Source organism: Quercus suber, unplaced genomic scaffold, assembly GCF_002906115.3.
Source record: "Quercus suber isolate HL8 unplaced genomic scaffold, Cork oak 2.0 scaffold_256, whole genome shotgun sequence".
Lineage (NCBI taxonomy): Eukaryota > Viridiplantae > Streptophyta > Magnoliopsida > Fagales > Fagaceae > Quercus > Quercus suber.
Window position 1 is genome coordinate 953,633 of NW_027069712.1, and position 17,368 is coordinate 971,000.

Sequence of the window (17,368 nt, forward strand, 5' to 3'; positions counted from 1 at the left end):
GCTAGTTAGGTTCCAGCAAAAATTCCCAACTTCCCACGAAAATCACCAGATCAGCTTTTTAAATGGCATTTCATGGAACATTTGTTTTAAATGTCTCTCATCTTCTCCTAAACCCCTATTTTAATGATACAACATCAAAACCCAACTAATTTCAAGTGTTTTACGTTCCATAAACATCTCTAAGGTAATCTTTAACTTTTTTCATCAATTTTGATCCTTAGATTATGTTTTTAAGGGTTTTATGTTCATAGTTGAGATTTTCTAAAATGGGAGTTGGAAAACTTATTTTTTGTCAATCTTTTTTATTGAGTTTTGTTTTAAATGTTGATTTGCTTTGGATGTTGGCCCCTTGTGGCAAAAATAACATGTATTTAGGCAAGATTTTCATAGGTTCATGCATTGTTTAACATACATGTGTAGTGTGTGCACTCTAAGTTTTTGATAAAATGCCAAAATAGAATTTTCTCGTTATTTTGGACTCTGATGAGTACCAATTTTTAGGAATTACCATGATTATTTATGTTTATCATGTTTTGATTATTGGTTGTGTTTTTTATACACTTTGCCCCTTGAGTGCTTGCTCATGCATTAGTCATGCATCTCACATGCACCTTGCTGCACACACTTTAACACTTGACATGTTTTTGCATTCACTCATCCTAGTTAAGTCTTTTTAGATCTTTTAGTACATATAACATATTCTTCTGTCTATGTCATGCCTTGGTCTATACTTTGTTCTATCATCCTTAGCATGTCATGTTCTTTATGCTTTGTAGCATTTTTTTAAAAGATGTTTTTGTCTTTCATTTGAGCTTAATTTTCTCATTCATCTTGCACCCCTCATGCATCATCTTTTACCCTTGTTCATATCTTTTTTTCTTTCCTTCCTTCCTCTAGATTCATTTGTCTATTTGTGACAAAATGGGGGAGAGTATACCAGAGAGTATACCAATGTGTTTTGTCATTTCTATATGACTCATGTGCACATTCTTAGGGGGAGAAATTCTACCTCGTGCATATTCGTAGGGGAAGAAAGTCATAGGGGAGATGCATATACCAAAAGGGAGAAGACTTTCTTTCTTTTTTATGAGAAAACCTTGTTTTGTTTGTTTTACTTTATGCTTGTTTTCTCATTGCTTTATAGTGCTTTGAGTTATGTTTAGTATCTATGCTGTTAGGTTCTAAAGACTTTTTTTTTTTTTTTGATCCCGAGGTTCTAAAGACTTAGGATATGATGTATTTAGAATTCTAATGTGTAATGTTGGCAAACCATGATCAAAACAATATGTTTAGTCTTGTTTAGACTTGCTCGAAGTTATATATTTTATGTAAAGTTGGAATCGAGAGGCTGCAGATGCATTGGTGCATTTCGGTCTGGCTCGATCGATCGAAAGTTAGACTCGATCGATCAAAAGTTAGACTCGATTGATCGAAAGTCGGTCAGTATGTTTTTCTGCAGAATTTTCCAACTCAGCTCTAACTCATTAAACATTTTGAGTTTTCTATTTTTACCTTAAGTATAAAAGGCAAAACCCTAACTACGTTTTTTAGAGTTGCTCTAGTTGTATTGTTGCTCATACATTGCGGTTTGTGTGAATCTCTTGTGAGATCCTTGAGGAGCTTTCCTTTACATAAACTTAGGGTTTTCTAGGTAGAGATATTTTTCAATACCTGGATGATCAACTCAGTTCCTGCAATTGAAGTTTAAAGAAAAACAAGCGTGGGTGTTTGTACTTGGTGGAGAATCCAAGAAAGAAGGAGTCCGTGAATTCGGAGCTTGCACATGGTCGTGTCAGTAAGTTCTACTAGTGGGTAGCATTAGGAAGTCAAGCGGGGAGCTTGTAAGTCCTTTGTATGAACTTCGATTCTTTCACATAGTGGATTCAGGTTTACCTTGAGGATAGCTAGGTCAAATCCTTCCCAGGTTTTTACCGTGTAGTTTTCTAGGTCATCATATCTTATGTTATTTACTTTTCCGCTACTTTATATTCTTGATATGATTATGTGTTTGTGATAACCTAGAATTGCTTAATTTGACTAAGTTAATCACTTGGCTAATTAACTAGGTTAATCTAGTTGGTTTAAGGGGTCTAAAAACCGTTCATATGCTTTGTTATGATAGGCCAAAAACGTATTAAACCCTTGTTATGAAATTAATTGATTAATTAGTCAAGTTTATTAATTAATCAAATTAACATACAAGATGCGTGGTAGCACAAACAAATCACTAATTAAACTAAATATGTAGCGGAAATTAAATTGACACGGTGATTTATTTACGAATGGGAAAAACCTACACAGAAAAAACCCCACCGAGTGATTTTAAAGTCGCCACTCCTGAAAATCCACTATTATCACAACAAGCGGTTACAAGTAAAGAAATCTCAGTACCTTATATCAACCTACAGTTGAATCTTTACCCCAATGTCCAATTGGACTTGTTCTATAATGACAATCTCTCCTTTCAATGCACGACTCTCAGTACAGGACTAACTAATTGCACAGATCCCATTACACAGCTTATTCCTTTGCACGAATCTAAATACGTAACTAACTCCACAGCAACCCTTTAATTGTTGTAGTTGATTTGCAGCAGCTTCACATAAAAACACCAATAAGATCTTCAATGTTGGTGTAAGAGACTTTGCTTGGTTACAAAACCTAAAGGCATACAAAAAACGCAGCAAGAACTCTTTCTTCTGTGGGAAGAAGCTAAGGTTTCAAAAAGAAAACTTATGAAACTTTCTAGGGTTAGGTTTTTCTTTTTCCACCTCCTTTAAGTAGGAGCTTAATGGGCTCTCCTATTTCAAATAAGTTTACACAAACCTTAAGCTTTCCTAGTCCAATAAGAATTATACAAACTTATAAAAAAAAAAAAAAACCTTTATATAATCCATTAGCTTTTTTTTTTTTTTTTTTGCTGAAATAATCCATTAGCTACTATTGCTTATATAAATTAACAAGTCCATTTCAGACTCATTTAGGTTGGCATCAGTGAACAGTTAATAGTTTAGAATAAAAAATAAAATAGAGTATTAATTTATTTTGTTAATAAAATGTGTGGTGCATGTGCAAGTTGGTGGGTGGGACTGGGACAAACAGAGATTTATCACTTTTCAAGTTTGAAGGAAATGATTATGCCCAATCTTTGTAAATATCAATTATTTAATTAAGGCACGTGTATGTGTACACTTTCTATTTTATTTATTATAGTTGCAAGGAGCGTAAAATAAACCGAATTTGCAATTGGGAATTCTTTTCACCTCGATTGTGGAAGCCAGCACGTGATTTTAATTGCAAATTGAACTTAATAAATAAAAATAAAAAAACAATCGGAATTGAAGTTTATGATATTAGAGAACCTTAAAGGCTTAAACACGCTTGTCCGACAAAGGATTTAGAGGGACTTGATGTTTAAAATTTCATGGTACCAAATCTTCTCATAAATTCTCCCAAAAAAAAAAAAAATTCTCATGAAGACACACTTGTAGGTCAAAACTGCCTCACTTTTTTACTTTCTTTTCTTATTCTTAAGCTATTTTTTGTTCAAAGGGAAAGCTTTATTTTTTTGGTAATCTTAGAAGCACATAACGCATGGATCATCATCATCAGCATGGCATGATCGAGATTGTGAGCCCCCAAAACATAGCAAAACATAACATGAAAAATGAAAAGGGAGACAAGCATGCATGATGTATTACTATTTACTCATGCTGTTGCCCACCCTTATTTGCGAAAATGTACACACTAGTTCATCTGACAATAAATGTGTATCGAGCTATCGTTGATGTTACTTTTGCTGCTATGGCTTCAATTGCTTTTAGCAAATATGAGTGCTCATCAAACCACTAGCACTCCTATCCATTGTGACAATTAGAATATCTATACATATGGCTCACAATAATGTCTTTTTATGAGTACACTAAATGCATTGAAATTGATTCGTCATCATTTTCAGCAAGTTGGCTTTCATTTACGCTTTATTTCCAGTGAAAGATATCATTCTTTAGATTTTTCTAATGGTTGCAAAATGAGGTGTACTGTATCATATTGGCAACTAAAATCGATATGAATATCCCCTAAAATGTAACAATACAATATTGAGTTGTACTAGCCAATATTGGCTATATCGAGAGTTTTTCAGACGTTGCGGTTGATATTGATATTTTAGTCAATACATGGAAAAAAAAAGTACAAAAAAAAAAAGACAAAGGGTTATAAACATTTGGGCTATGATATTGGACTAATCTTGAAATGCTATACCAGTATTAATTAATGATACCAAAATATTTCATTCGTATGTTGAAATAAAAATGACTTTTTTTGGTATAGTATTGAGAAGTTTGGTGAAGTTTATGTTTGAATTTTTTAATTTATTATTATTATTTTTTTTTTAACACGTGACAAAAATGCAGATCATATCGAGTTAACATGGCTCATCAAAGACTCAACGACCAATTTAGGCCATAAGAATAGCAACATGTTTTAGTCCAAACGAACGTGACTCATACTCAATTTAACCCAAGTCGGAATGGTTCAAACCCAAACCCGCCCAACCCAACTAGTTTGCTAGGTAAATTTCAAATAAAGAAGGTGGCTTGTCAACATTAAGAGTTTGTTTGGATACTGCTTATTGCTGAAAACTAAAAATACTATAGCAAAATAATTTTTAAATATGTAAATAATACTGTGAGACCTATTTTTAATGAAAGTTTAGCTAAAAAAAGAGGTTTGTGGGTCCCGTAAACAGTATACGGAACGAATGCACAAAACGCTGGATGTTTGTGCTATCCAAAAGTTCACCAAGTAAACAAGAGTATAATATAATGAGAAAATCTTCAGTCAGGTCCTTGTGTAAAGAAGGCGTTTTACACCAACAATGATGTGCCGCCACGTCATATTTTCATTGATCTTACAATACACTCTTGCACACACAAGCATATTTCTATTAAACAAAAAATTCTCAAACATCTATCAGACTTGAGAAACTCCAACGCCTCTCATCTCCTCGTATCACCGAACCTCCACCCCACCGCTGGAGCTGCCGCACACATCGGTCAAGAGCTGGCACCGTCGCACCAATTCCTCCCCATCGATCAAGGTTTGAGATTTGAAACCCAATTCATTTTTCCACTCCTCGTCAAATGTTTGACCTCCTAAAAGAGTTCTTGCTGGAGATAGTTCTTTAGCGGCTAATAGTTCTATAGGGATGTGTTTGATGAAGGATAGGGGAACATTGGGTGTTAAATTGAAGAGCAAGAACAGTGAAACATTGGGTTTCGAATACGTGTTAATGATAATGACTATCACATTTAAGGAAAAGACGATTAAGAAAAAAAATGACACGGTGGTGGGTTTGCAGCAAAAGCTTCAAGAACTTTGTTTTTTGTGCTTAAAATCACAAAACCTATGTCTTAAAAATTTTGTGGAAACAATAAAGAAAGAGAAAAAAAAAATTAAAGATTGAAACTTTGAGGTGGGAATCAGCTTAAGATTGATAAAAATCTAATGGGCTTATTTCAAAAGCTTCGAAGACTTTTGCGGACACAACAAAAAAAGACTTTCTCTTTCTTCCTTGTGCTTAAAATCAAATGGGTTTATCGGAAAAGCCTTAAAGACTCTCTCTTTTGAGCTTAAAATCACAAACCCATGTCTCAATAAAAATGGGAGAGAATGAGAAGGAAGCCAGCCCAAAATTCCATTAAATTTGTGATACCTTGATGAGAATCCGGTGCGGCGACACTAGCTCTTGACCGATGTGTGCGGCAGCTCCAACGGTGGGGTGGGGAGGTCCAGTGGTACGAGGAGAGGAGGAGATGAGAGGCACTGGAGCTTCTCAGGTCTGATAGGTGTTTGAGAATTTTGTGTTTAATTGAGTTATACTTGTGTGTGCAAGAGTGTAATGTAAGATCAATGGAAATATGACGTGGCGGCACATTATTGGTGGCGTAAAATGCCTTCTTTACGCCAGGACCTTACTGAAGGTTTTCTCTAATATAATATACAATGTGAAAAGACACACCACATTCAATCCAAAATCCTTTTATAAATCAGTGGTTTATTTCCATTAGAATGTTCCTAAAACACTAAATTGGCAAATGATTAATTACTTAAGGTGAGCAATCAGTGAGTTCATTAGGTACATTCATTGTTTGTGAGTCCCAGGGCATCTCCCACATTTAATTGGCTTCTCATGGTTCTCCTCCCTATCCCTCCATTACCCTTCCTCATCATTGCAGCAAATTCCCCGTAATCTATTTGTCCATCCTGCAAAACAAAACACTTTCATTAGTATAAATTACTGTAAAAAGAGATTCATAACTTCAAGATGGAGAGTACCAATCCAGCTCATAAGTAAGTTATGATAGGATAGGATCATACAAAGAGTTGTTGGATAATGAGTTTAATTAAGAGAGAGAGCTCAAGATTTGATTTTTACATGAGAGATGCCATTTGTAAAACAATAGGTCCATGGGCATCAGTTCAGCTTCTAAACATAAAACCATTAGGCTCATCGGCACCATGCAACATGTGAATGTAGTCTTCAAATCACTCAAAATTTTGCTAATTACATTCTCATTTAAGTTAAAAATAATTTTTCTGAATAAATAAACAGTTTAAAAAAAGAGGAGCAGATAACAGTACCTCTCACCATTGTTAGACATAAATGAACAAACTTACATTGTCTTGATCAATTTCATTAATTATTTCATCGAGGTGGACTTCGCTTAAACCAAACTCATTGCAGGCTTGTTGAAGCTCATCAATGGTTATGTAACCACTACCATCCTTGTCAAAAAAGGAGAAGGCTGACAATAAATTCTCCTCTCTCTCCAACTTATTCAAGTGCAGTGTAGCAGCAAGGAATTCACCATAGTCAAGTGTTCCACTGTTATCAATATCTGCCTACCAAACACCAACAAGTAAGATACTTGTCCCACAAAGAAAACCACGGTAGATTAGATTGATGGTGAAGACAGTTTTTCTTACTGCATCCATAAGATCCTTGATCTCGGATTCCATAAGTTCAGAGCCCACTCGCTTTAATCCTTCTTTCAGTTCATCAAACGTTATTGTTCCACTGTTGTCTGTGTCTAGCATTTTGAACAACTCTTTCAAACCGCCGATTTCTTCTTCAGAAAGTTTCTCAGCTATGACCTACAATAGAGTTCAAAAATGAATTCAGTGACCAATAAAAATGTCACCATCATAAAAAATAAGTAAGCCCGTAAGTAGTGGAATCAGATATAGGGCTTAGGTAAAAGATACGTGACTGTTGTTTCATTTTTGTCTAAGTATCATATATTCATTAAAGAAAGACAGTCCTATGATGTCAAATTGGTGAACATTATAATTTGTCCGTTGGCAATTGCGTGAATGTTTTTAACAAAAGAAAAACATCAATTTTGATATACTATCTGTTGTGCAATAACACTGCCAAGATTTAAATCAAAAGCAGTAAAGACAAAAAACACATCAACAAATACATACAAAAAACATAAAAATTTACGTGATTCAAGAAGATTCCTATATCCACAAACGAAAACGAGAAGAAAGTTTCACTAAGAAAATAGAGTGATTACAACAGTAGTACAAAGATTCTCTCAAGAAAATTCAATTCCCAAGTAAACCCTAAGCTGTCTCTCGTATAACTACACGACAAGAAAAAACCTTTACTGCCTTGACTACTTGAAACTCTTTCACCAAGAAAATTCTAATATTTCTTGAAATTTATATGTTGCGGATTGGAACTCTCTCATCCAAGCACAATAGGAGCCCAGTTACATATATGCTATAAGAGTAGGCGTCAGTGCCGTGGTCTAAAAAACCAAATAGGATGGGACTCCTAAGTTAAAGGGAAAGAGGAGGGTGGTTTTACTGTTTTGCAGGGCAGTAGTACATATCCTGCATATACTGCTAATTGTATCTTCTATTAAACACAACTGAAGAGAGGTCCAAAGCAATAGAGCACAAAGAAAAGCCCTAGGAAAGCTTCTAGGAGACAAAGACCCTACAAAAACCAACATGCAGTGTCGTCGATAAATACATGTTTCGGCAGTCAATGCTGGTCAACAGCAGCTGGCGATAGTCGATGGTTGACAGAGGCAGTAGTCAGCAGCTGCGCCGGTCTGACGTGGTAAGATACTAAAGTGGAAATGAAAAAGGTAGATGACATGGCATTGATGTTGACGTCCCATGCTAAAGTGACACAATATGTATCTAACAGATGGCACAAACAGAGCGACTAGACTGTTCATGTGTATAGGGGCACGTGAATGAGGGTGTGCCAGCACGTGAAGAATCCTAGTGGCTCATGGGACTGCTCACCAAGGCTATTGGCAGGGCTTGAGAGCACCTGAGGGCTTGGAATCAAGTCTGGTTTGAGTACTTGAGACAAAGAACTTGTCTATGTGATCAATTTGATGTGAAAATGAGATTGGTAGTGTTGAACAAGCTAAATTAACCTGGTTCAACTTGACGGCCTATATCTACAGCAGAAAACTTAGATAACTACATCTTTAATATGATGAATCATGTTTACAATAACCCTAAGTAGGGTATATATTAGAGCTAAGTTAACTCTAGCTTCTTGGTGATAATACTATGAGAACATAATGACAATATGCTAAGAAATTTCAGTCTCTCATGTTAAAACGATGATTTTGCTGCATCCAGCATACTCCTCTAATTTATCTGGCATTGGCATCCTTGGAATTGGAATTTTCAATATAGGAACTGGTGTCTTTTGATAAAAAATGCTGTCAAGCTTCTCCACATTCCATTTCATCTTATTGGCTCTCATCAGACTGTTTCCAAGCCTTTTTTATGACCTCCGTTGATTCCTCTTCCCTAGCCCACATTGCCTCAAAAGCCCAAATATACACAGTAGTCTCTCATTCTCCATGCTTGAGTTTAGCATCAGAGGACTAAGGTCTGACCAGACAGCAGGTGGGTGGATCACCCCTACATTAGGAACTAACAACTACCATTCAACACCACAGATGGCTTGGTGAACCCTCTCTTTGATAATTGGCAAGCCTTCCCTTTTGTTGCTCCAGATATGTGTATCCTAAAAAGCCCAAATCAATCACCCCATGTCTAAAGATGAAATCACTCATTTTAATTGTATTGCAACCCATGGCCAATCAAAATACTCCAGAATGCTGTCAAGACTCCTCCATAACTCATCTTTGACTAAAGTAAGGAAACCCATAGACATTCATAAGCAACCATTCTTTGCCCTCTGGATCTGAGCAAACTTTTAGAGCTAACACTCTTTGGTTTGCACCAATAAATTTTACATTCACTCCCTTCCTTCAAAGGACCGTCAGACCTCCAGCGCAGCCCACTACACACCCCACAGGGGGGGGGGGGGGGGGGCCCCCCCCCCCCCCCCCCCCCCCCCCCCCCAACAACCACTAATACACTTGTACAAAGCCAACCTTCTTCAAAGCCCTTCCACTCTATCTTCTAAGGTTATAGTTACTATTAATTGGGCACAATCCAGATTCTGTTTTCTGATTAAGTCTTTCAAAGCCTTAACTGCTGCAGCCCTGTTGATAACTTGGCAATTCCATGTTAGCACAATGATTACTTGGAAAGGGGCACTAAACTCAGCTTCGACAATAGTACAAACTAGTTAAGGGCATCATGAACAGGATAACTAAACTGTAAAGAACTTTGAGTAAAGACTATGAAGAGAGAAATCTACAAGGAAGAGAAGAGAGAGAGAGAACAGTGATAAAAGGTGTTTGGAATGGTTTAACCTAAGCTTTGAGAAGGTAGCACTGGCTTGTGGAAAAGTAAAACCAACGTGGTAGAAAAGAAGGTCAAGAAAATAAAATGAGAAGGGACAGAGGAATTTGAAGTCCAGAAGACCAGGATCCGCTTAAACCAAAGCTAAGAAAAACATAGCACTGACCAAAGCAACACTCCAAGTGCATGTTAGTAGGGGTTAACGTATCGCCAGAGAAGCTGTTCTTTTGTTTCCACTACTATATTATCATTCTGTCCTAGAGTATGCTTATTTTATATATTGTGCATAGTAGCACATATTAGCTCACATACAATATGACATTGTCTCAGCAGTAAACTATTCAAGCGGAATATTTAAGTAGAAGAATGAAGAATCTACAAAACTTTGTCGCACAACAATTTGAGTATTGGTCTTGAAGCATGAAAACTTAAATAGAATCAGTTCACCCAAAGTTCAACCTAATTTATGTAAATTTAGTTGTAGTTTTCCAAAGGAAGCTGATCCCAGACTTTGTGTGTGTTCAGGACATTAGGTTAGCATTGCTCAATAGTCCAAGGAATCAACTATCAAAGATATGTAACTAAAAAGTATTACTAGAATCAATCCTTACACGCAAAGCCATCTTCTTAAGTTTGTTCATTGCAGAGAACTTCTTTAGGCGAGATAGCACTGCAGAATCAATCGGTTTATCGGGAGCATTGTCATCTGCAATCCATGGGTGGCCTGATACAAAAATCACTTTAGTATACCAACATTTTACAAATCCTGTGAAATTGATAATGCAAGGAATTGATTAGGCTTCATCTTCTCTTAATATCCAAACAAGCCACCCTGCTTAACACAACTGTACAGTGAAAGAGGCTTACAGAGGACTTCATGAGCTTTTGGCCTTTTTTTGGGATTCCGATCAAGCATTTTCCGAATGAGTTCCTTAGCACTTTCGGAGATGACAGGCCATGGGTCAGAGTGAAAATCTAATTTGCCTTGTAAAATCTCTCGGAAGATTCCCTTTTCAGTTTCTGTAGGTAACAAAAGATGAAAAACTACATCGGTAATATGAATTTGACATATAAAAAGCAAATTCTTTAGTGATATATCTCTAACATCAATTAATATGGTTTCATTTGGATTTGAGAATTTAAAATCAAGGGATTTGAATAACAACTACTAGTATAAATTGTTTGATATGAACTTTAATAATAAATGACAAATTTGAGCTTTAGGGATTTTGTTCCAACCAAAAAACTTGTGTTATAAATTAATAAGATCTTATGTTTAATCATTTAAATTGTTAATAAAGCTTAAATCCATTTATGAATTTCAGAAAAAATCTGTACTTTTCATAATTTATTCAAGCCTTTATATGAATTCAAATCCTTTCTCTTCAAATGCTTCCATTCAAATGAACCATTATACTTCAGAGATGGATACCAGCCCAAAAAGGTGGCACCCCACTCAGCAAGATGTATAATATAACTCCTGCACTCCATATATCTATTTCAGGTCCATAATGTTTGCGCAACACCTCTGGTGCAACATAGTACGGACTCCCAACAACAGCAGAAAAGGTTTGACCTGGAAAGTATCATACAAAAACCAGCATGCCATGTCAAATAGAGATAAAAACCGCCATATTTCGAACAATAAAGCATGAAAGATCACGTCACAAGTACATTAGCAATGAAACAAGAAAGTATCAACCTCCAAAAATTTATTTTTCCAACAATCAGCTATGATATCTAGGAAACTTCCTTTCTTTCTTCTTTGTGGCTCTTTTTAAATATGAAACTTATCCTTCTCGTCCATCAGAATTCATCGTCTTATGAACAAAGTGGGAGATGAAGGCAATGAGACAACTAAAACCAAAGGAAAAATACATAACAGATGGAGAAGATTCGAACTTGGGCGGGGAGGGGGGGCGCTTGAAAATTTTACACCACAGGGGAAAATAGAATTGAGGAACTAATGCAACTTTTCTCGTACAAAGTGTTACTCCGAAAACTTTGGAATTCACGATTGATGATCAACAGACTTATTAGGGTCTACCACATTTATTCTTCTCCACCATCCAATCCTATCCTATACTCCCAGTCACCTTCTTAATTAATTTTCAATTTTTTACTACTTCTACCAATGTTATTTCAATTTTTCTTTAACTTTTTTCGTTTATTTGACTTGAATCAAATCACTACTTTCCACTGTTGCATTAATCACTCTCCTTTGTACACGAACAAACCATCTTAATTGATGCTCCTTTATCTTTTCATCAATGTCAACTATCCCTATCTTTAAACGAATTTTTTCATTTCATATCCTACCTTGTCTTTCATTTCCATATATCTTAACATTTTTACTTCAAATACACTTAAGTATTGCATTTTTATAGTAATCTTATATAACTCTCCCTTCTAATTTGATGGCTATTCCACAATCACCCAATATTTTTAATGCATTTACCCATTTCATCCACTATGCTCTTATTTTTTCATTTAAACCCTTCTCAAATATCTCAATCCTTATTAATTATTGATCCAAAATATCAAAAGAACTCACCATTTGATATCTCTTTACCATCATGTTTTAAAACCCCTTAATCTTTGTTTCTACCTTTACCAAACTTACACTTAAAAACTCTATTTTAGTCTGACTTAACCTAAAACTAGTCTTTAGATTCTAAAGCATCCCTCCAAATTTCCAAATTGGTACTACTCCACATCTAGTTTCATCAACAAAAACTATATTGCCCACAAAAAATCGTACACAAACAGACTTCATCCTAGATCAATCTAGTAAAGCTTGTCCATAACCAGTGTAAATAGATATGGAAATTTTGTGATAAATAAACTTTATAAAAATATGAACACCACCCTGCGTACAGGAGGTCTATGCAGGTTGATGAATCAAGAGAAATTACAATCATCTAGGAAATCAAACAACTTTAGACTGGAATGGCATGATAAAGTCATCCATTTGAATAAGGATCGAAGTAAAAGCATCTTAAGATCTGTCATAAACTGTTTCGATCCACTGAATGCTCTATTATTTCACTCTCCAAATAGCCCACATAAGACCTAAAGCTACAGCTTTCCGAATGGGGCCCCTAACAAATCCACAACCTTTTGGGGCATAATCCATTGCACCCCAAATAAGCAAAATACCCATGACCATAAATAGATATGGATTTAAAGTTTATCATTGATGTAAACTTATTGCAATAGGAAACACACTAGTGATTAGTGATGCCTCCACTTGTTCTCATGCTTGTTACAGTTGTGTCATACAAATACTTAATCACCTTAGTATATTTTAAAGGAAATCCTTTATTTTCTTAAACCTAACACATAACCTCTCCACATATTCTAGGTCAATAAAAATCATATAAAATTTGAAAATCAATAAGGGGTTTTTCCTTAAGGATTGGCTTGGAGTTAGCCAAGAGGTTTAATTGGATGCATTTGATTCTTGCTACTAATTCTACAAATGCAAAGGATATTTTGCCTCATTGGAAGATTGCCAAGCTGATAAGAGATGTTAAATATTTAATGGCTTCTTTCAAACTTGTAAGATAAATACATGTGTACAGAAAAATAAATAGTCTAGCTGATACTTTGGCAAGATGGTCAGAATCTAGTTATGTTGCCTCACGAACATCCACTCAAGTTACGAGATTGATTCACAAAGATATTAGTAGATGTATTTCTTCTAGAGTACTTTGAGCAATAAATTTGGTTCACCAAAAAATTAGTTGCTGCCAAAAAGAAAAGAATCAGAACAAGAACCCATTATGATCCATTTAACATCCAGTTCAGAAATTATCCAAATAAATTAAACAAGGAAGCCGGTACATTCATATTGGATTTTAAACAATATCTGATATGACCCTCACACAAACCGAAACAAAAATTTTAATGAACAAGGAAATTTTGAACATAAAACCTTAACAAAAATTTCCATTCATGTCAAACTTGGAAACAACCAGATTAGAATTCATTTACTCGAACACAAAACAACAGTTTCAATTCAAGGAAAAAAAATTAAAATTAGAACTTTCTCATAGAAATCATTATATGCAAATGCAAACCAACCAAAATCATAAATCATTAACAGAAATAGAAAGAAGCCCAATAAGTAAATTGAAACAGAAATAAATAAAATCATAAATCATTAACAGGAAAGAAAACCCATCGAAATTGCACTAACAAAAAATAATAAGAAAACCCAAGAAAGAACCTGGCCTGTAGAAGACAGAGAGGCCAAAATCAGTGGCTTTAAGGGCAGCATCCTCGTCCACACTATGAAACAAGAAGTTCTCAGGTTTGAGGTCTCTATGCATGACGCCAAGAGAATGACACGTCTGAACAACTTCAACAATAGTCTTTATCAACTTTGCAGCCTCTCTCTCACTATAATGTCCCTTCTTCACTATCCTATCAAAAAGCTCTCCACCCTCACACAGCTCCATCACCAAATACACAGCCACAATGTCCTCATACGTACCTCGGATCCTCACCACATTTGGATGCTCTGACAAGTGGTGCATAATCTGAATCTCTCTCAAAACATCATCATAGTCCTCAGCGTATAACAGCTTGCGCTTTGGGATGGACTTGCAGGCGTACTTGTTACCTGTAGATTTTTCTGTGCACAAAAATGTGATGCCAAACTGGCCTTGCCCAAGCTTTCTGCCAAGTGTGTAGAGGTCTCTCAGGTTTTTGGTTTGGTAGGGAAGAACCCATTTGCGCTTTGAATCTCTTGGCGGTGGAGCTGAGCCTGAGCTTGATTTGCTCGTCATCTCTTAGAAAAATGTTTGAGATGTTTTTAGATTAGCATGAACTATGAAGAGATTATTTTTTTTCAAGAGAGACAGAGTAGAAGACCCAAGATAGGCATACAAACCTGACCCTACAGCTACCGTTTCACACTGCTTTTATCACTTTTTAAGGAGCAATGGTATGAACATAGAAAATGCTATAGTTTTTGTCGCAACTTATCATGTTTTGCGAACGATGAGGAGACAGGAGAGGAAGCGTGAGTCCATCATTTGACCTCAACTATTCACACCTCAACGTGACAAGTTACAACAAAAATTATTGGAATTTTTTTCTTCATTTTCCAGTTTTAAGATTAGATTCCCTCTATTTCTCTGCACAGTTACTGATTTGGTGTCCTTCTTGTATAGTTTTTCAAAATAAAGAAAAGTCTATATATAACAAGTATTCTTCTAACATCTAAATTATTTCTAAAATAATATAGGTATTTACATTAACCTGACAGAACTCTGAAAATTTTCTCTCTTTTTTTTTTTTTGGTGAAAATTTTTTCACTCTGATAATTAATAAAGTACTTGATTTTGGATTTAAATTCGTAAGAACTGTTTTTTTATAACAGGATATGAGAAAAATAAAAATGAGAAGAGGTCTAACGTGTAGGTTGTGGATACATTAAACACAAGTCTAATATAAAATTTAATCTTAATGCAGCTTTTAGAATAAACAATGATATATTCCTCTCACATGACTCTTATCTAATGAAAAAGCAGTCATCAAAATTAAAAGATACCCAATCGGCCAATAGCCAAAGACATGCAAAACATACATGAAAAATGTAAAAAAGTTGGTATAACTTGGTTTAGACGCACGGAAAAATCAACAAAGAGAGAAAACAAAAAATAAATTGTCAAACCCTTCGTATACGTTGCGTCAAATGAGTTATTATTAGGTGTTCAAATTCTCTGACCCACCAAATATTCTCTACGGTCTACTCCCTATATCACTAATTTAAAACTAACATGCATTTATTTATTTATAAAAATTGCTAACAGATGCTCTTAGAGTATTAATTAACAATTTATTTAAAGAAAGTTTTTATGAGAAAAAAACAATTAATATTTTGATAATTTTTTTCATTTCTCATAAAAGTAATGTTAAAACTTTTCTAAAATGAATTGTTAACCATTACTCTAAGGACACTCGTTAGCATAACACTTTATTTATTTATTTTTTTTCTCAAACTAACAAAAAAAGCCTAACATTTTAATGAAAGTTAATGCATGAAGCTACTGATACCTCTCACCTCCATTAATTTCTCTCTTTTTCTCAAAAGACTACACCATCACCAAAGAAGTTATCACAAAAGGGAAAAAAAATTCCTATACGTACCTGAATTTAGAAATTTGATAATAATAATTTTTTTTTTAAAACCATAAATAATCCATATATTAAATAAATCAAAAATCCAGTATCCAAACAAATTTATCTATGGGTTATAACCTTCATGCCATCCACTATCCATACATCCACTATCCATACGAAGATGAGTGTAACCACAGGTTGAAGTCAGTCTCCGATCCTAGCCTCATCCTTTTTCGTCAGATTGACATCAAGATTTGGGGAATTTGGGGTTTGCTGTGAAAAATCTACTAAGAGAAGAAATTAAGAAATTGCCCACAGAAAAACCCAAAACCTCAAACAAGAAGAAATTACCCACAACTTAAAAAATTGGGAGGTGAAGATTGATTATACAGAAAAGTGCTTCTTTGAGCTGTGGAGAAAAAAGTGAGCAAAGGGGAAGTCGGTAGAGGAAGGTGGAAGGTGTCAATGGCTTGAGGCATTAACTTTTGTTAGCTTGAGAAAGAAATAGATGCCTGTCATTTTTTAATTAGTGGTAAATGGAGTGGAGCATATTTTGTCAGATAAAAGATTTGGACTTGTTAGTGCACACTGGTTATTTCACACAATTAGGTTGTAAACGATTCAAGTTCTATGAGTATTGAATGCTTAAGTTCAGCTTGAGCTTGAACCAATCCTTTAAACTATGTTTAAATTTAAGTTTGTTAGATAATTCAAAAGCTTAAACTAGATTTGGCTTGGCTTGGCTTGACTTGATTCATTAGTCAAACTTGACCTCAAACTTAAGCTTCATATGAAGTTTTTGAGCTCAATATCAAGCTTTTAAACTTAAGATCCAATACAAGAACATCATCAAACCCATATTAAGTATACTATTGTTAAGGGGGAAAATTGATGTGTTAGGTTCTAAAGATTTAGGATCAAATGTTTAGAATTATATTTTGTATGGCAAACTAAGAACAAAACATGTCTAATTTATATGTTAGGCATTGCTCAAAGGTGTATGTTTCAAGCTTCACGTTCAAGCTGACTATAGAAAAGAAGAGTCAGAATATGCCAAGCTTGATTGATCGAAAATTAGGTTTGACCGATCAAGAATCATGGAAATCAGACTGTGCAGAATTTTTAAACAAGGTTTAGGGTTTCAATCTAATTTGTCCACATATAAAAGGGAAACTCTAGCTACGTTTTGGAGACTCTTGGAAGACTTGTGTGTTACTCCTTGTGAGATCTGTGAGGTGCTATACTTTCAAACTACACAAGTGTACGTTTTTAGACCCCTTAAACACAACCAGATTAACCTAGTTATTTAGCCAAGTGATTAACTTAGGTAAATAATTCAGATATAAGTTAACACAAATATATCATATCATTGAAACAATGAGAAAAATAAATAACACAACGATATGATAATCCAGGAAAACCAAACCAGTAAAAAACATGGGGAGGATTTAACTTAGCTATCTTTAAGGTAAAACAGATC

At 35.0% G+C, this 17,368-nt stretch overlaps 1 protein-coding gene across 2 annotated transcripts; it reads right to left on the reverse strand.

The window, feature by feature from the left end:
* Positions 1 to 6,026: 6,026 nt before the first annotated feature.
* On the reverse strand, positions 6,027 to 14,811 carry LOC112002187 (calcium-dependent protein kinase SK5). Of its 2 annotated transcripts, XM_024034339.2 has the most exons (7): positions 13,988 to 14,809; positions 11,189 to 11,332; positions 10,624 to 10,776; positions 10,368 to 10,480; positions 6,991 to 7,158; positions 6,682 to 6,906; positions 6,027 to 6,267 (listed from the first exon to the last, which is right to left on the reverse strand). In XM_024034339.2, exons 1-7 carry the CDS (start codon positions 14,547 to 14,549, stop codon positions 6,136 to 6,138), a joined length of 1,497 nt encoding a protein of 498 aa, XP_023890107.1. In that variant the 5' UTR covers positions 14,550 to 14,809; the 3' UTR covers positions 6,027 to 6,135. The 2 variants fall into 2 exon arrangements, with proteins under 2 accessions (XP_023890107.1, XP_065637163.1); XM_065781091.1 differs by lacking the exon at positions 11,189 to 11,332 and having other exon boundaries at positions 13,988 to 14,811.
* Between the last annotated feature and the right edge of the window lie 2,557 nt (positions 14,812 to 17,368).

Bases quoted from the DNA above. Each gene is read 5' to 3' on its own strand.
- LOC112002187 (XM_024034339.2), bottom strand. From the start codon at position 14,549: ATGACGAGCAAATCAAGCTCAGGCTCAGCTCCACCGCCAAGAGATTCA. The intron at 10,481-10,623 runs GTAAGCCTCTTT...TTTTTGTATCAG, and splicing joins AAAAGCTCATGAAGTCCTCT to GCCACCCATGGATTGCAGAT. The intron at 6,907-6,990 runs GTAAGAAAAACT...GGTGTTTGGTAG, and splicing joins TCAAGGATCTTATGGATGCA to GCAGATATTGATAACAGTGG.